This window comes from Thermoascus crustaceus, assembly GCF_041956765.1.
Source record: "Thermoascus crustaceus strain CBS 181.67 unplaced genomic scaffold VTN00scaffold_5, whole genome shotgun sequence".
Lineage (NCBI taxonomy): Eukaryota > Fungi > Ascomycota > Eurotiomycetes > Eurotiales > Thermoascaceae > Thermoascus > Thermoascus crustaceus.
In genome coordinates, this window is record NW_027192531.1 from 1376706 (window position 1) to 1395794 (window position 19089).

The 19089-nt window shown below is 51.6% G+C and overlaps 6 protein-coding genes across 6 annotated transcripts; 4 read left to right on the forward strand and 2 right to left on the reverse strand.

The window, feature by feature from the left end:
- Positions 1-449: 449 nt before the first annotated feature.
- VTN00DRAFT_8028 (uncharacterized protein) lies at positions 450-1427 on the forward strand (the record flags this gene model as incomplete). Its single annotated transcript, XM_069434837.1, has 1 exon — positions 450-1427. One exon carries the CDS (start codon positions 450-452, stop codon positions 1425-1427), a length of 978 nt encoding a protein of 325 aa, XP_069286294.1.
- Positions 1428-2461: 1034 nt separating this feature from the next.
- On the reverse strand, positions 2462-4084 carry VTN00DRAFT_8029 (uncharacterized protein; the record flags this gene model as incomplete). The annotated part of the gene is made up of 5 exons (XM_069434838.1): positions 2462-2627; positions 2687-2977; positions 3043-3370; positions 3454-3812; positions 3903-4084. The coding sequence occupies 5 exons, from the start codon at positions 4082-4084 to the stop codon at positions 2462-2464; spliced, it is 1326 nt and encodes a 441-aa protein (XP_069286295.1).
- Positions 4085-7353: 3269 nt separating this feature from the next.
- VTN00DRAFT_8030 (uncharacterized protein) lies at positions 7354-8473 on the forward strand (the record flags this gene model as incomplete). Its single annotated transcript, XM_069434840.1, has 2 exons — positions 7354-7594; positions 7656-8473. 2 exons carry the CDS (start codon positions 7354-7356, stop codon positions 8471-8473), a joined length of 1059 nt encoding a protein of 352 aa, XP_069286296.1.
- Positions 8474-8742: 269 nt separating this feature from the next.
- On the forward strand, positions 8743-9515 carry VTN00DRAFT_8031 (uncharacterized protein; the record flags this gene model as incomplete). Its single annotated transcript, XM_069434841.1, has 2 exons — positions 8743-8940; positions 8982-9515. The coding sequence occupies 2 exons, from the start codon at positions 8743-8745 to the stop codon at positions 9513-9515; spliced, it is 732 nt and encodes a 243-aa protein (XP_069286297.1).
- Positions 9516-9868: 353 nt separating this feature from the next.
- Positions 9869-12871, forward strand: VTN00DRAFT_8032 (uncharacterized protein; the record flags this gene model as incomplete). The annotated part of the gene is made up of 7 exons (XM_069434842.1): positions 9869-10005; positions 10095-10732; positions 10790-11288; positions 11342-11364; positions 11432-11883; positions 11937-12485; positions 12554-12871. 7 exons carry the CDS (start codon positions 9869-9871, stop codon positions 12869-12871), a joined length of 2616 nt encoding a protein of 871 aa, XP_069286298.1.
- A 1515-nt stretch (positions 12872-14386) lies between these two features.
- On the reverse strand, positions 14387-18350 carry VTN00DRAFT_8033 (uncharacterized protein; the record flags this gene model as incomplete). The annotated part of the gene is made up of 5 exons (XM_069434843.1): positions 14387-14841; positions 14897-15010; positions 15071-16736; positions 16789-17030; positions 17099-18350. 5 exons carry the CDS (start codon positions 18348-18350, stop codon positions 14387-14389), a joined length of 3729 nt encoding a protein of 1242 aa, XP_069286299.1.
- Between the last annotated feature and the right edge of the window lie 739 nt (positions 18351-19089).

Genomic DNA, 19089 nt, shown 5'->3' on the forward strand with positions numbered 1-19089 from the left:
TTTCAGCCGTCGATCCGATGCTTACGTTTCGTGATGGCGTCGCACTAGGTGCAGCCGGAAAATCGCCGTGGCTGGGCCATACAGCTTGGTTGATGCTTCTGCCCAGCCTCTTTATCCACCCAAACACACCGCGATCACCAAGGTGACGCCGCGACAAATCACACCTTTCCCAGCCTTCCTAAATTTCAGACCATGCGATAATGGATTGTGTGCTTGCTGGCCTTAGGCGGGGCCCTTCGATTATTTCTATCTGCTTCGATGTCTCCTTTTCCTTCCGTCCATCCATACTCCTCGAACTCTAATTTGAGGGTGTTTCCCAGAGCTTCATATCTCTGATTCTGCGCACACTCCATACTCAGAATTGGTATCTCAAGTACAATTTTTCTTCTTGTTTTTACAAGTTGATAGAAATTTGCATTCTTCTGAATCTCCTAACATACCACGCGACCATGCATCTCAACGCGGCCGCTGTGCTCCTTGCCTTCTCATCTATCACGTCGACCTACGCCGTCCCCGTCTCCAGTCAGCAAGGCAAAAATGAAGCTCTTCACCGGAGGAAAACTCCATACTCCGTTGTGGCAGTCGATGGAGGCGAGCAAGGTGGTTACGCTCCGGTCGAGACCGAGACCACGACAACGACCGTCACAGAGACTGGCCCCAGACTCCCTCCGGTGACTGTGACCGTCACGCCAACTCCTTCGTCGAGCAAGGTGCAGGCCTCTAGCAGTTCGATACCTACCGCCACGCCGTATCAACCTTCAGGACGTTACCCTGTTCCTCCAGGAAGCACTGGCGTGCCTTTCTACGGATACACAAACTCGTCCACTTATGCTTATGGACGATACCGCCGTGATAACGGAGTCCTTTCCGATAAGTATGAAGCGACTCCGGTCCGAAGACTGGTTCGGTCTCTCGAAACCGGCACCAGTGGCGGATACGGGCTCGAAGTCCGCGACTACAACGGAACCTACGCTGCACCTGCTGCCTCTGAGAACATCAAGCGGTCCGCGGAACCGTACGAGTCACAGTACAACTCGACGTCCAGCCTCGGAGTTAGAAACCCATCTAACACCACCACCACTTACGAAGCTCGTCTCTCCGTGCGGGATACCACGAACTCAACTGCCGCAAGCAACGTCCGCGTCCGGAGCTACTACAACGGTACTTTCGACAACATCCACACTCAGGTTCGGCGCTCTGTTGGAACGGGCAGCGTGTACAGTTCCGGAGTCAAGAGAAGCTCCAACGTCACCTACCACATGCCTATCCCGGTGCAGGCCCTGAGCAGCGCCAGCGCGACCCCCACGCCGTCGTCGAGCTCTGTTAACCTGCCACCACTTCCTTCCCAGCCGACCCCGACCCCCGACTCAAGATTCATCCCTCATATTGAATTCCCTCAGTACCGCGGCAACAACAACTCCCAGTGAAACGAGAACGACAATAAGAACGAGAAAAGAATGACGTGACGTGTTCACGACTTACGTTTCATTTTCCTTAAACTTTTTTCGATTATATAATATGACCGGCGTTTTATACTCTCTTTCTTTTCTACGTGTTGATGTGTTGAATGCTCCATAATGGATGGATAGATAGACGAGCACACGGTTTCTTTCCTTTCCTGTCCTGCTGCCAGGGATATATATAATATGGATAGATTATCAGATTGGTATGATTTGACGGAAGTGTACGGTTTACCGGGGAAACGTCAAGAATAGAATGGAATCAACGTGCATATGCATGATTTTTTTTCTGAAGTCCTTGTCCAAATAACCCCTCCGTCTCTTGAGCAAACTCTTTAGCGTGCCTAAGTCAAATCAGATTGCAAATAGACACCTAATATAAGAGCCGTTACCTATGTCTGGCGTCTGAGATATACACGGAGATGCCCATTTCCCATTCTTTTCAGCCGGTCAGAACAAAAACGGAATTTCGCGTTGCCGGATAGACTACCTAACTTCCTTCATTCAATGACTGAGCTATAGCACATGCATGTATGTATGTATGTACAATACATTAGTACGCAAGGGCAAGATGATCGTGCCTTTATTTTTGAGGCGGTGCTCTAGTGGTTAGGCAAGTAGGTAGAATGCAGTTGTTTCAGCATTAGACTGGAAGATCCGGGGGAAGGCATGTAAGGATGAAAGAAAGGGGTGATGGATGTTGCTGATATCAAGAAATGATTAGAGCTTGGCTTTCTTTTTCTTCGTTCCACTCGAACAGATTTGACGGAGGCCGGACTGAGCGTCGACGACAAATATGCTCTGAGGCTATTTTCGAGCATATATAACCATGTATAAGTAATAATGCAATGCACTCGACAGTATGACAGTGGAATATTTCAGGTAGCATAAAGATGTGTCATTGGTAGGTCTTGCCACGAGGATAGGGGGAATTCACCGCTGCAGGTACCTTTGAGGGTGGCCAAAGGCTCATACACTGGACCTATCTAGGTCGCAGAGCTCTAGATCTTGATCCACGGCTTCCAGCCTACCAGAGAGATGCGCGCAGCCAACATACAGACTCCGCTCATAAGGACGGCTGCACCGGAGAAGAGGATTAGTCCGGCAAAAGAGTCGTCGGGAGTTGAATCCTTAATAGCTCCTCCAATGGGCAGTCCAGTGAGAGATCTACAGGAGTTGTTAGCCGGATATAGATCACTTGATATCGCTTAATACACGAGACATACCCACAAGCCAAGGCAACATAGCACACACCGAGATCGGTCCCGAGTTCTTCAATTCGATTTCCAGACAAATCCGCCACACAGGGTGACACCAAACTGAGAAAACCGCCGCAGGCGACGCCATACACGAGAGCGAACAGAACGATGCCGGCTACAGAAGGATAGTAGTTGAGAAGAAGCCACCATACCGTTACAAGAATCCCTGAGAGTGTACTCAGTCCGAACATCACGTTAAAGCGACCGACCCTGTCGGAGAGCCAGCCGGGCAAGATCCGTCCCACTGTAGTGCCGATGCTGCGTTGCAAATGATCAGAGGGAATTCTTCTCATATAGGGGTGGGCCAAAAGACAGGCTCTTACTTTCCGATCGGCACAATATAATTTACCAAAGCTTGTGGCATCTTAGCTCTCTGAGCCATCTCTGGCAAGTAACTTAGAGGAGCATAGCTACCCCACATCATGAAGAAGCAGCTCAAGTAGAAATACACCGATGCGAATCGGTTGTGATTAAAGACCTTCAGACCAGTAGACTTTTCCCTGACGGGCGGTCTCGGCGTGAACGGTGAATGACAGCAGAGATTGGCAACCAGCACACCTACAGAGACTACCAGCGCACTCCATCGCACAGCATCTCCAAAGCTAGTGCGCTCGAATAGGTTCATAATCATAATTGGAAAGATCACTCCGCCTATGGCACCGCTCGCGTTAGCAATAAGCAGTGTTGGACATAATGGAGGATTGCATCAGGAGACTTCAGAATATCCTACTCACCTAGGCCGCTGCCAGAAGTTACAATCCCCGTGGCCAAGCCACGCTTGGTCGAGAACCACTGGGAGGGTATGACCATTGAAGGCAGCGACGTGCCTGCTGCTCCCAAACCGAAGGCTATTCCCTGCGCCAGAACAATTTGCCAGTATTCCTTGCATAGGCTCAGCATAAAGAGTGCAAAGACGGAAAGAAGTGAGAAAGGTGCAATGACGGTGCGGGGGCCAAGGGCGTCCACCACTTTGCCTATCAAGGGACCAAAGAAGAAGACCAAAAAGATCTGAAGAGTTGCAATCCATGCCAGCTGAGAGGTCGACTTTTCTGGCAGCAGAACTTCGGAGTAATAGAGCTGAAATATGCCTGGTCTATCCTAAGAATATATATCATCATCTGGAAAAGATGACAGACTTCGCAAAAGGATAGGAATGGGAAGCGAAACGGCTCGATGCACATACGTGTTCAAGTAACCAAAGCAGCACATTTGCAGCAGGAAACACCCTAAGACCGCAAGCCAAGCCCGGACTCCTCCATCTGGTGGCTCAAAAGGACGATCATCTTGCGGTTGGTTCTCGGTACTCGACGGAGAAACATCAGACACCGGGGTCAGTACGACTTTGGTATCCTCTTCTTTTCCCATTGTCTCGAGAACGGTCTGGCAGTTGTGTGATGGCAATAGGAATAAGTCCCGATATGAACCTCTCCAGACTGAAAAGAAGTCGGAAAAAGTGGACAATGAGTCGAGAAGAGGAAATCCCGTTCGTTGAGGAGATAAGTAGGACAGATTTTCCTGCCATGCTGTCTCTTGATAAATGGCTTGCCGGGGAGCAAATGGCAATAGGTAGAATAAAAAACCGATAAAAAAACATTATCGGTGCATTCCTCTTGTCAAGGAACACATCATCCCGTGGGACCCAGGCTCAGATCGACGGAGTCCAGGGATAGGGATCGCGCATACCACAGATCCCCAAGTGGTCTACTCCTTGATTGGGACGTATGGACTAGTAGATAGGAGCGTGGAAAGAAATGGATCTGGATCACACGGTGCCTTGAAGTTGGTAGAGATAGAGATGCTGATGACCTTCCATCCCTATCGCAACATTCCTTTCCCTTGTGATATCTGTTCAAGACCTCCAAAAGCACAAGGACCAAAACCCGATATCATGGAAGATGAGGGTCTGGACTTCGCGATGGCCTTGGAGACCAGAGATCTTGGGGTTTGTATGATATCACATGATCATGCACCTGCCACCCGCGGGCATTGGCCTTTCCGTATCCGGCGGAACGCCTCGTCCACCAATGTCTACTCCTATCAAGTCACCGGCGGAGACATATCCTAACATAACATCCAAAATCCCGCCCCCTGGGGCCATTATTTCATAAGGCAATGATGAGCGAGAAAAGCGTGAAGATCATAGCCAAGCTCATGGGTCCTCGGGGGAATGCCTCGCATCCGAGAGCTTTGGATCCTGATCTTACCTCATAGGTAGGAAATGACAAAATGTTGATGCTGGATCACGAATATAGACGTCGGGTCTTTCCTCTGAAGGTAGGCGCATGTGGTTCTCTATCGTGGTCCTGTCGTCAGCTTTCCCCAGAGAAAGCTGATCATCGAGTCATTGTTTGATTGTCGGTTGCTCCCGCCGAAGGGGATATCCACCATCGATTCCAATGGCTGGCACCTGTCTGGTATGGCTCTGAATTAGCTGACCAGTGGCGAGCTGTGTCCTTATCATGAAACAGAGTGCGGAACGACCACCTTGCAAGAAATTACATATCAATGGCAACGATGCTCTTATTCCTAAGGATGCCTCGCTCACGATATCTTTCACATAATGCTCACTATCTCCGAATGAAGTCCCTTACCTACCTATGAAACCTATACGTTTGTTTCTAGCAGATCTGGGCCTCAGCTGAGCTGGAACTGTAGTCGACTACCTACTACGTACATAACACATGAAGGCGCAGCAGGGGCTGCACAACTTGTCCAGCCCTCATACTTATCCAGAGAGCTAGACCGCTTGTTTACTTTAACAATCGGAGGGAGCAAGGCGTCTTCGTCATCTGTTGGAAAGAGGCATCCCTGAAGCAAAACAGAAGATATATCTACAAGGTTCCGATTCTCATCTTCATGCTTCCGAGCCTTTTCTCATGTAATGCAAGGGAAAGATATTATGTTGTGGTAGCATATTTTTGGTATTAATCGTCAAACACCAAGATCTAGAGGCCTCGCAATTGGGACAATGTTCACGGGTCTGTGAAGCTATGCTTCCTACCGCTATGGCTTCATGATAACGCAGAAAAGGAAATTCCTCGCAGGCTAATTGAAAAGTCATAAATTCTCAATGTACCCGCCGCACAATATCAACTCTGCATTGAAAGTTCTCTTTGTGACCCGTTGATAGACCCAGGTCCTCAATTTATCGAGACATTGCACAAAGCTCTACATGGATGATCTTCAAGCCGCCAGAATAACCAGGGAATTACTCTGTACAATTAGAGCGTCTAGCACACTGGTCTGAGGTGCAGAAATCAAGGTTAATCGGCTTGAAGAATGTTGACTAAACGGCAGCGTGAGCGGGCTGCGGGCTGCGGGCTGCAGCGGGGACCGGTCGATCATAGTCTCCATTGCGAAACGAGGGCCGTGCTAACATACCAGAAGGCTTCGTTTGGGACGTCAGCGATGCAGCAAATATCCCTTTTTGATATAATTGCGTAATCCAAGAAGCTCTTGTTGATCACCCGCTGTGGGATGATCGGAGTGTCACCAGCAAAATACAAAGGCATGAAGCAAGAAGATGTCAATGAGTATTTGGTATACAGAGGAGCCTAGAAGACACGTCAGATGTATGTACCTTTCCCCTGAGAAAAACATGATACCCTCAGCAAGAATTCAGAAGGATTATCGGGAGCGCAAGTATCCGGAAATCATATCTAGCATTAACCAATGCAGCGCATGAGGTTGAGTTTTCCATGATGAAGAATCAACCTACTTTTTTATATCTCTTCGAGTTAGGATAATCCTGTGATCCTTCAAGTACTATCTCAACTTCCCCACGAACCGGCCTTCAGTCCAGTAGGTGCTCCTTTTAAAGCTCGTCAATGCGCTTCTTTTACTTATTTTTGTTCTTTATTTCTTTTTGTTTTGCCCGGGTTTCTTCTGCATTCGCGTTCTACTCCGCACGATTTTAAGCCAAGCAAAGTATACCTTCAATCTCAATTACAGTCTATTTCAAATCCCATCTGCAAATGCACAACAGCTAGAAGAGGCATCTAAGCAACTGAATAGTAATAGAAAAGAGTATCAGAAGACCAAAATTGATAATAAATAACTGCTACTCATGTTCCTGTCCTGTTGCAGTTATTGCAGTGATTTGTCGGTCAGCCCTGCTTGCGAACGGCCAACTCTCGGTACAAAATACGAGTGATAATATCCTCATTTGGCCAGGATTCTTTATTCTCCCTTAGAGAACGAGCTCCTGCTCGCCTTGACGTCCTCTGAGCTGCCACTGAAACGGAGACATGGGGTCAGGCAACAATCCAGACCAGAGGTTTTAACAGCACACAGTCCAAGGATCCCCGTCCTGTGCCATTTCCACTGCCACCGTCTCAACTCCCAATACTAGTAGCTGTCCATTTCTAAATCCTGAAGTTTTGACACAATTTGGTTTGATTTGTGGGCACCTTTGGTGGGGGTAGCATTGTGCGGTGCAGGATAGGTCACAACTTTATTACTCCATGCCACCGCTCCCATTGTCCTGACTTCTAGAATTCGTTGCCATCTACTATTGAATGCCCAAGTTTCTATACCGGGAATTCTTTCGCAACTCACTCGGTCATTCGTATATTAGGAAATATTCCTCGGCATTGGTATCTTCTATCAGCGCTTCCTCACATTTCCAGGTCAAGATGGCGGATCATGTCCCGTGTACTTCCTCTACCGCGGATCTCCGTTCCCCTGAATTCGACTACATTGTTATTGGCGGTGGCATTGGAGGTCTGGTGGTTGCCACGCGCTTAAGCGAAGATGCGACCAAGAGCGTGCTGCTCATCGAAGCAGGAGCCGATCGCAGGGGAAATGCGAGGATCGACACGCCGGGCTTGATGAGCACCATGTACGGTAATCCCGACTTCGATTGGGACAATATGAGTGAGCCTCAGGTAGTCTTAAAGGTCCTTCCTTCCAGCCAATCAGGCTAACAGACTGTCAGAACCATGTCAACGGCAGGCAGATACCACAGCCGCGCGGCAAATTCCTTGGGACTCATCGGCTATGAACTTCTCCATGGTTATGTACCCCTCCAAGACCAACTTCGATGCCTGGTCAGCTCTTGGAAACGATGGACGAACGGCCACTGACTTGGCTCCTTACCTGCGCAAGTCTCATACCTACACTCCGGCAGGCGCAGATACAAAAACGCTTTTGTCGCTTGATTACATGAGCGAAAAGAACCAAGGTGCAGATGGTCCCTTGCCTGTGTCGTTGCCCGATATCTACACCGCATTCAATAAAGCCTGGATGGAGACGTTCGACAAGCTCGGCTGGAAGTGCTCGAACGATCCTATTAATGGTGAAACGCTAGGGGCTTTCACATGTCCATTGTCGCACCCTAAGACCAAGTCTCGTGGGTATGCAACATCCTACTATACCCCTGAAGTCGCGCAGAGATCGAATCTCCAGCTCTTGACAGACACCCATGTCGAACGAGTGCTCCTTGACAGAGCCGGAGATAACTCTGTCTCTGCAACAGGGGTACAGGGAAGGACGAAGGAGGGAAAGCAAGAACAGATTGCTGCAAAACGAGAGGTTATCGTTTCTGCCGGCGCAATCCATTCACCCCAGATCTTAGAGCTCCCAGGAATTGGCTCCAAGGATGTCTTGGACAGGAATTGTATCGACACAATGATCAGCAAGCCTGGGGTCGGAGAGATTCTCCAAGATCACTGCTCGTCCGCCCTGAGCTTTGAAGTCGCTGATGGGCAGGTCTCTGGTGACGTGTTGCGCGACCCTGACGCGCTGCAATGGTAGTCAAATTGTATCAAGAAGCCCAAGCAGGGCCGCTCAATGGCATTCCTATCAGGGTCGCTTATCTACCCTTGGTCGACGGTAACGGCAAACTGGCCAAAGAGGACATCAGAAACTCGTTGTCGAGCATCTCGATACTGCTCAGGACCATCATCCAGGGCGCGCGAAGCAGTATGAGATTCAGCGTCAGATGTTGTTGGAAAACAGTGGGTCAACTTGTGAATATCTCTTCTTCCCGAGCCAGCTGCATATGGCTACCGGGGAAGACCACTATGGGCGAGTTGCTCACTCCGTCCTTTCCTGACAACTACATCAGCGCTCTGGCCCTAAGCGACCACCCTTTCTCGTGCGGCTCCGTTCATATCCGGTCCGCGGATCCGTTGGAGAAGCCCATTTTCGATCCTAATTACCTCTCCCGCCCGATTGATCTTGAGAATCCTAGACGTCATACACAATACCTGGATCGGATTGTGAATACCTCGCCGTTTTCTTCATTGCTGAAACCATCTAGCCGGATCCGGAGGGAGCAGACGTGACAGACCTGGAATCAGCCAAAAAGATCGTCAAAAACCGTCTCTTGAGCTGCTTCCACCCAGCAGGTACATGTGCCATGATGCCGGAGGAGCTTGGTGGAGTCGTGAACAACCGGCTCATCGTCCACGGCACAAAGAACCTCAGAGTGGTCGATGCCAGCATCTTCCCCATGGAGCCGCACGGCAATATCCAAGCGACGGTCTATGCTGTCGCTGAGAAGGCTGCTGATATGATCAAGCAGGATTCAACGGACTTGTGGAGCTTTCGGGGATTGTATTGTGGATTTTTGGGTTTACTTCATAGTGGTCGACACCAACAAGCGACATGCTTCCTTCGTTCGGTAGTTATGGCCTCAGGAGATGATAAACTGGAATGGCGTCTTCTGTGTTGGCAGCATTCAACTGCGGCTCTTGGAATCCGGCAGAAGGCCCGCTTTTTCAGCTTTGCCATTAGCTTCGACTGTGTATTAGACCTATACAGTTCTCTGTTTCAGCAGTTCAGGAAGATGTAGGATTCAAGTGTCATCGGACATGGTTGCAGTTCATCGAGGTCAGCGCGGGGTGTTGTGTATGTTGAGAGAGGACGATTCACATGGGTGGATGAGGAGTAACTCCACCGCCTCTAGGGCGACGCTAGCGAGGAACGGCTAGCGTCTTATCAACGGCGAGCTCGTACACTCCCCGACCCCAGACTGAGATACCAGGCGCATCGCATCCCGCCAGACGACACACGCTTCTCCTTCTTCTCATTGTATATGGAGCGATAGCCCCTGGAAAACGATATCTTGAGTGGTTCCTGAAACCCTGCAATCATTATTGAAGCCCCCCACGTGTTGGCCCCCGGACCTAGGTCCCCTCCAGCACGATGGCTACCACCACGTCTCCCAGCGAAGACCAGAGCCGCCTGCTCGAGGAGGCCTTGGGAGTGGTGCGGCAGCAGTCGCATATGATGCGAAAATGCCTTGAGACCCCGGGAAAGTTGATGGACGCGCTCAAATGCGGGTAAGTTCAGAGGACCTCCTGAGCGCAGGCAGCGAGGTTCGGCTGCCACTTCTCTGGCCAACTTGCTGATGGCTTGTATCAACGATTAGTTCAACCTTGGTCTCTGAGCTGCGAACGCCAAGTTTGGGCCCGAAGCAATACTACGAACTGTACATGGCTGTCTTCGATGCACTCCGTCATCTGTCCGTCTACCTACGCGAGAACCACCCCGTGAACCACTTGGCGGACCTCTACGAGTTGGTGCAGTATGCCGGCAACATCATCCCCCGACTCTACCTCATGATCACAGTCGGGACAGTCTACATGTCAGTTGAGGATGCACCGGTCAAAGAGATCATGAAGGACATGATGGAAATGAGTAGGGGCGTGCAGCACCCCATCCGCGGCCTCTTCCTGAGATATTACTTGTCTGGTCAGGCAAGGGATCACCTACCCACAGGAAACAGCGATGGTCCGGAAGGCAACCTACAGGACTCGATTAACTTCATACTCACAAACTTCGTGGAGATGAATAAGCTGTGGGTGAGACTACAACATCAAGGGCACTCGAGGGAGCGGGAGCAAAGAACGCAAGAGAGACGGGAACTGGAACTGCTCGTTGGAAGTAACATCGTCCGGCTGAGCCAGTTGGTGGACCTTGAGACCTATAAGTCCGTAATATTACAACCCCTGCTGGAACAGGTCGTCATGTGTCGAGATGTTCTGGCGCAGGAGTATCTCCTTGAAGGTATGGCTACATGTACTCTTATCGTGTCGGATTCCACGCGCTAAACCACGATCGCAGTCATCACGAAGGTCTTCCCCGACGAATATCACCTTCACACTCTAGATCCCATGCTCTCCGCCATATCGAGGCTCAATCCGCACGTTGACATGAAAAAGATAGTTATTGGATTGATGGACCGGCTGTCGTCATATGCAGTGAGGGAGGGAGAGTCGGCCGAAAATCCAGCTGCACGCAAGCAAGCCGAGGAAGAAGCTGTGACGAAGTTGCTCGAGAAAGTCCGACTGACCGATCAGTCGAAAGAGGAGGGTATCCCTGATTCAGCCGCGGGCGCTGTTCAAGAAAATGGCACGAAGGTTGAGGAGTCCGTCGAAGTTACGAAACCTTCAGAAGAGGCTCCTGCCACCAATGGAGAGAGCGGCGGTGCGAAACCGGGCATTCCAGCAAATATCAAGTTGTATGAGATCTTTTACGATCAGGTTGTCAACTTGATCAAGACGCGGGGGCTGCCAATCCAGGACATAATGGCGCTATTAGTATCTCTTGTTAATCTTGCACTGTAAGATCCCCGGAATAATTTTCACGCTTGAGGCGGAGCTGACAATACAAAAGGAACATTTACCCTGATCGATTAGGTACGGGATCGCGCTTAACGGAACTTAATAAACTTCATCGCCTCTTTTTTGCTAACATGAATTTCAGAATATGTCGACCAGGTCCTCGAATACGCAGAACAGAAAACTGCTGAATATGCAGACCACGCCGACCTACACTCCGCCCCTGCACAGCAGAACCTCTTGAATCTCCTCCTTGCTCCACTTCGCTTATATGCATCCATCTTCACAGCTTTATCCTTGCCCCACTATATTCCCCTTCTATCCTCTCAATCTTATCCTACGCGCAGGAGCGTCGCCCACGAAGTTATCCGTAATATTTTGCGTAACAAGACCTTGGTCACGACAGCAGAAAACCTGGATAGGGTTCTACAAGTTCTCAGGGTATTGATCAGAGAAGGCATGCAACAGCCTGTGGGCTATCCTGGACTGCAGTCGCAGCGACGCGGAGGCGAGACCGATGAGACGATCGAGGAGCAAGGGTGGCTTGCCAGATTGGTCCATCTCATCCAAGCACCGGACAACGAGACCCAACTAAAGGTAAGAATCGTCTTATAAGAAGATGAACTTCCGCACTAACGTGCTCCACACAGCTCCTACAAGCAACTCGCAAGGCGTATGCAGATGGCAACGATCGGATCAGGTACACCACGCCAGCAATCGTTACTGCTTCACTACGCCTCGCGCGCAAGCTGAAGTCCCGAGAACATTATGACGACAACTGGCAGTCACAATCTTCGGCTCTCTTCCGTTTTATGCATCAGTGCGTCAGCGGCCTTTACCAACGGGTCAACTCTGGGTGTGCTGATTTGGCTCTTCGCCTGTTCGTGATGTGCGGTGAAGTTGCCGATCAGACCGGTTTCGAGGAATTCAGCTACGAGTTCTTCGCCCAAGCGTTTACGATTTACGAGGATTCAATCAGCGACTCTCGAGCACAATTCCAGGCAGTTTGTATCATTGCGGGTGCCCTCCACGGGACCAGAGGTTTCTCCAAGGAGAACTACGACACTCTGATCACGAAGGCAGCACTCCATGGAAGTAAACTGCTCAAGAAACCAGATCAGTGCCGGGCGGTGTATCTGGCCAGTCACTTGTGGTGGGTTGTCGAGAACCCACTGAGAGGAGAGGAGGATCCGAAGAATGTAAGCCAGCATCAAATCCTCCATTTACGACTAATGCATGGATAAATCATTCTAACCTCTTGCAACAGCTCTACCGCGACGGAAAGCGTGTCCTGGAGTGCCTCCAGCGCGCTCTCCGCGTCGCCGACGCCTGCATGGACACCGCCGTGTCCGTGGAGCTTTTCGTCGAGATCCTCAACCGCTACGTCTACTACTTCGACCAGCAGAATGAGACCGTTACAACCAAGTACCTGAACGGTCTTATCGAGCTGATCCACTCGAACCTGCAGACCAACCAGGGCGAGCCGAACTCGAGCCTGGAGAACCCCAAACGCCACTTCCAGCGGACCCTGGATTATATCCGGTCGCGGGAGTATGAGGGGGTCGTTACGGAGCCGAGGCAGTAGTCAAGAAGAAGCGACTCGAGCGAGTGGGTCAGTTGACCGTGTGTATCCATGTACTTAGGCATGTATGTAGGTAGGTACGATGAATGGGGAACGCGGAGAATAGAAGAGAAGAAGGACAGTGTGGAGGTGGGGGAATTGTAACGTGTAGTGAAGGGCTGGAATTCTCTTCAACCAATAATATATCATAGTTTTTAGCTTAGGTTATCACATGATCTTATATTATGAAGGACTTCCCTTTTTATTTTATTTCTGCTTGCTCTCCGCGTTATCGTTCCTCATTTGTCCCCTCCCCAGTAAAAAAAAATTATTATATTGTGAACATCTTCTTTTCCTGTAGGTAAATAATTACTAACCAACAGAATGCACAGTATTGTACCCCGAGGTCCAGTCCGAATGATTAGCTGACAGCTAAGCCCTTGGAACCCAATCGATCGAATCGATCAGAAGAACCTAAGAGAAGCAGCTAAGCTTATTCAGCTTAGCCGTAACTAGCTTAGGTTACTAAGGTACGGAGTACAGTAGATAGCCGTTGTTGTTTTGTCGTATCGTATCGTATCGTACTATACTGTATTTTATCATCATACATGTATACTTCACATGTCTGAAGGACTTCGGCCGGAACATGAAACGCATTAAAAGGCTACTTTACGGTTTCAGTCGTTTGGTGAAAATCCAGGAAGGGAAGGTGTTGACGAGATGAATATGTATGCAAGCGAAAGAAGAGGGAACTACTTACTGGATAGTAGTAGATCTGTCTAGGTTAGAGATAGGTATCACCATCGGAGTAAGAAGTATAGGGAGGTTGATGTCACCTAGGAGCAAACGAGATCATTTATATCATGCGACACACCTACCTAGTCGATCACTTATAAGGCGGGTTGATTGATATCTACGAGAATATCAACACGATAATCCGAGGAACTAATAGAGAACCTACGCGGACCGAACAGATCGAGAATGGAAGGAATCTTTTGAAATAGATACGAGACAGCCCTTTGCCAGCCGTCTCACCATGGTCATTGGTCATTGGTCATTTGCCTGCCTGCCTTGCGTTGATAAACAACAGAAAGAAAAGAAAAAAGGGTGGCGAAAAGGCGCTGCTCTTCCTGGCTACATACAGTACACAGGGATAAAACGCGAAAAATGGTGGGGGGAAAAAAAAGAATAGCACGTCCGGCAGCGACTCTCACACAAAATGTGGGTAGCGGGGAAAAAACAACACGAACAGTAAGGCGCCTCACAGGGGAAGGAATAAGAAGATGGATGATGCGACATGTTTTCGTTCATGAAGAGGATCAGAACATGCAATTGCTTTGCACGGAGTAAACTCCATGGGAATCGCTGCGTAATGTGGATGACACATACAGAACAAGAAGGAGGCTCGGGAAAGGGGTAGAAGAAACGTGCATTAGAGGCAACTCGGAATACGACGTTTCGACGCTTTAAGGAGGCTCGAGAATCAATCGAAGGCGCAGGAGCATAGAACGCTAGACTGCGGATGCTAAAGGAGGATGCCTAGAATCCCGACTGAGGAGAGGGGAACTGCCTAGGCCCACCAAAGGCAGCAGGCATGCTGCTGCTGGGAACGGGACTGCCAATGTCGCCAGGTACAATGCTCCCTCTGTGGCCTGAGAGATGACTGTTGTTGTCCGGCTCGAACTTGACAGACTTCCCATTTTCGCCTTCGTCTTTGACCGTGAAGCTACCGCCACCGTTTTGCGGGTTACCCTCCGTATCGCAAATATCCAACATTTCGTTGAGCGAAATTGGAGGCTCAGAAGGGGGCTTCAGCTGGTCGACCTGGCGCAGGACCTGGTTAACATCATGGAAGTCAGCTGCTCCCTTTGTAGGACCGGCCGCATCCAGCTGCTTGCAGGCTTGGATCACCAGTAGCCGGATGGCAACAGGACGAGATGTATGAGCGCGGTGATGACTGCCGATACCAAATGCGTTGTTGGCCCAACCACCGCCTAGTAAATGTCAGCTAGGACAGTCTCGGAATTTAAGAGATGGCCGACCACTCACCAGTTGCAGCTCCCCATGTTGGAGCACCCGGGAAAGCGGGAGCCCCGAAGGGCATGTGGGTACCCCATGTGCTCCCTGCTCCGGCAGCGAGGGGGAAGTTTGGATGCTTTGGTGCTGCATTGGAGCTTGTTAGTAAAAAAGGTTATCTAAAAATGAAACGACTGCAATACTCACCGCCAAGAGGGTCCGTGAACAGCGGTGACGCACCGAAGCTGGCACGCGCGGGTCCTTGGAAGGGCCCGGGAGCTGCTGCGGTTGGTAGAGATTGGGACAGGTTGGAAGTAAAAGGGACATCGGTGTCATCGAGCAGCGCACTGCTGCCTAGTTGAGCACTGAGATCGTCAACATCTCGCTGTGATGTCTTTTCGCCTTCCTTCTGTTGGTCGTGAGGGGTAGCGCTCGACGGGCGCTTGATGGGAGTCGGCCGGGCGATGGGTAGTGTCTGAGAATGAGAGTCGAGGGGTGATCTCTCAAAAGAGCCTGATGCCTGTCTGGAGTGACCCTGTGACCGCTGATGCGGAGATATTGGACCGGGCATCGGCTGCTGTCCGTGAAACGGTAAGACTGGGTCTAGAGGGAATCCCCGTCCAGGAGGTATCGGATGGGTGCCATTGATACCAGGGGGCATTGGAATCCCGTTCGGGGCGGGAAACCCTCTGAATTGTCCTCCCATGGGACCGGAGTGCGGCGGGTACATGGGCAAGTCATGGACCATCGGTGGACGTGGGACCATCCCAGGCAATCCAGGGGGATTTGAAGGCAGTGCATTCATCCCGGGGAATCCCAGCGGATGAGCCGTCCTTCCAGCCCCTCCCAATGGAGACAGAGGGGTCGTGGGCTGAGGATGATGCAGGACCGGCTGTGGTCCATGGCCTTTGATCGAACCAGCACTCGATGTCCCCGATGATAACGGTGCAGTCCGGGGAGAGATCGAGGCCTGCGACGCTTCCGTGCCGGCCGGTTGGGACCTGGGGGAAGACGCATGCGAGCCTTGCTGCGACGGCTGACGCGGACGGGCGGGCGTGGGAGCCTTGGGAACAACAGGCGTGGCGACCTGGAAGTGCGGCGACTGGAGAGTCGATGTACCCTGGGGATGCTGCAAGCCAGGAGGAAGAGGGATAGACCCCGACTGGGACGTCCGCTTCGGGGCGGCCTGAGGCTGCTGCGGCGGCGGCGGAGGCGCGGTCTGGCCATCGCGCTTGGCCCGCTCCCTGGCCTCCTGCTCCGCCTTCTCTTTCTCCTTCTTGGCCTGTTCCTCGCGGGCCTTGCGCTCCCTCTCCTCCTTGGCCTTCTTTTCTCGGGCCTCTCGCTCTTCTCGCTCCTTTTTCTTGGCCTCCTCGCGCTTCTTCTTTTCCCGTTCTTTCTGTTCCCGTTGCCTCCGTTCGGCTTCGGCTTGTCGCTCCCTTTCTTCTTGCAGACGCCGTTGCTTCTCGGCTTCCTTGCGGGCGCGTTCTTCTTCCTGCGCCTTCTTCTCGGCCTCCTTCTTTTTGCGTTGTTCTTCTCGCTTTCGCCTTTGCTCCTCAAGCTTCTTCTCTTCGAGGGCTCTGGCAGCCGCTTCCTCTGCGGCCTTCTCGGCCTCCCGTCGAGCTTTCTCTTCCTCTCTCGCCTGTTTCTGGAGCCTCTTCTTATCCTTCCTCTTCTGAGCCTCCCTTGCTTTCTTGGCCTCGCGCTGCTCGTTCAGGGTTTGCTCTTCCATTAATTCCTGAAGGAGCTTCTGTTGGCGCTGCTCTGCGACTTTCTCTCGATATGCTGTCAACACGCGCTGCTCAAACATTCGGGCAGCAAATATCTGGAACATTCGCCTGCCCTCTTCCATACGCTGTTCTTCTGTCATCGCATCCTAAAACACCTGTTAACACACGTTCAAAACCGTTCGGAACTGACGAACGGACCATCTCATCTTCCTCATACTCCTCATCCTGGCTATCATACTCCTCGTCCTCCTCTTCATCATCATAGTCATCTTCATCAAGGGGTCCGTGGTTATGCCCGGCATGAAGGGACTGATGAGCGGCCATTCCATACTGCGTGTCTTCTTCGCGCTGCATTCGGCGTTCAGCTAGTTGCTCCATCATGTCAATAAAATGTTTGCCGTCATTTTTTAGCAAATCATCCGCTACTGTGAGGATGCCATCTAGAAGAAGAAGTTAAAAAGCGTTAGCCAAAGTGTCTGTGCACCTACAGAAAATGAGCGCTGGTTACCTTTCACTGTAAGACTATTACCGAATGCGAAGAAGTCTGCACGAGCAGAGCGGGTTGCTTCGTCTTCGAGTTCGTCCTCACTGTAGGGCTCGTCCTCTTCGTCGTCCTCATCGTACTCCTCTTCTAGTTCTTCGTCATCATCTGGTAACTCCTGTACTCGACCTCGCGACGGATGATGTTGCCCTCGTACATGGGAGTGCCGGTCGAGCGAGCGTAATGGCGGTTGGTATAATCGGGGAGGAGGCACGATCGGTGCACCGTTCTCGAAAGAGCCTTGGTTGTTGTTCGCGTACTGTTCGAGCTCTTCGTAGTACGCGTCGTATAGAACCTCAAGCTCCTCCTCGATGGCCGTTCGCTTCCTACCACATACGGTACAGCTGCACGAGTGCTTCTGCTGCTCCTTCATCTTCTTCAAGACCGCATCTTTCTCGACCTTGACAAGAGCACGACGTTCTTCTTCGCCCAATTCCAGCCAGAATGTCTTGATGTTCTCTCGTTCTTCTTGCGTCGAGGTGTTCCATATTCGGTCCTTTGTCTTCTGCGCGGTTCGAAGGGTGGCGTTGGATACGGAAGGAGGAGGTCGGGACGTCGAGGCGGAAGGTGTAGAGAGAGAGGTAGAGCTTCTTTCTTCGGCTTGAGAACCCGAACGACCCTTTTTACCTTTCTTTTTCTTCTTCCCGCTCGCGGCTTTCTTCTCTTGACCGTCAGGCCCCTTGGCTTCCGACTGCGGCTGCCCGTGCTGCTGCGCATACACGTGCCCATTCTCATCCTCGTAGTAGTACTCCTCGCCGTTGACGTGCTCGTAGTGACCCTCATCTTCAAAGCCATCCACAGAGGCTACAATCTCCGCCTCACTGCGTTTTGCTTCATGGTCAGAGGTAGGGTGCCCGTTCTGATCGGCGGTATCCGTGGAATGAAAGCCGTTGTTGAGCTGCTGCTCCGTAGCTTGCCGGGCAGCTTGCTTCTGCCTTCTCTTTTGCTTCTTCCGGTTCACTGCCGGCGCCATGGTCCCTGCTGCTTGCTGGGTACTGTTTTCCTTCGCCACAGGTTCCTCCCGGTCTGCAAGGTCTGGAGATGTTCTAGGTGGCACGCTGTCCGACGGCGCGGAGATAGAACTGGTCTTGCTGACGTGCGGAGATGCTGTCGACTTGGAGACAGAATTTGTGGACGTGTTCGCGTTCGTGTTCGCTGTTGCACCCAACTGAGACAAGTGATTCTGCGCTGTACCTTGTTGTTTGGGATTTGATGGCATGCTGCTGCTTGATGCGGGACTGGCAGTCAGACCAGCGGCACAGAGCACATGGGACGGAAAGGAGGAATAGGAGGAAGGGCGAGCTGCAGAGAGGGATCTAGAGCTCGGGGGAGAGAGACAGACCGTGCTGCTCAGAGGGTCTGGTCGAGTCGGCGACAAGCCCCTCCAAGGTACCGGGAGATGGACAGCGGTAGGACGGCCAGGGAAGGAATGGGGGGGTAAAAAGCTCCAGGCGGGAAGCCCGCGGGAGTCGGAGGGAGCGCGGACAGGGCTTCTAGCAGACGGACGGGCGGGATTGGAGAGGACAAGGCTGGAGGGGCGTTGTCTTCTCAGCGGAGGCGCAACAGGGCGGGATGCTGGTGGTGGACGGAGATGGGTTGGATGGTGGATCTTGACGCCGGGCTTTGGAGCGCTCGCTCTGGCTGGTCGTCGTGCCGCACGCCGCTGCGCTGCGCGGGAGGCGCTAGGCGCCGCAAGCGAGCTCGTACCGTTGCGTATAGTACGGTACGGGGTACGATACGGGGAGTTACTCAGGTACTGTACTGTACAGAGCACCTTTCCGATGCTATCTCTATCTCGAGCGCTAGGTCCTAGTAGACGTCTGCCCCGATCAGAGTCGCAGATTACGTATGTCGCGTCGATCGAGGTGGCCGTGATATCTCCCATCCGTCTCTGCTGGCTCAGCTTGGGCCAGCTGTGGCGGGGAGGCTCTTGACACGCTGATCGCCCATCCTGGGGA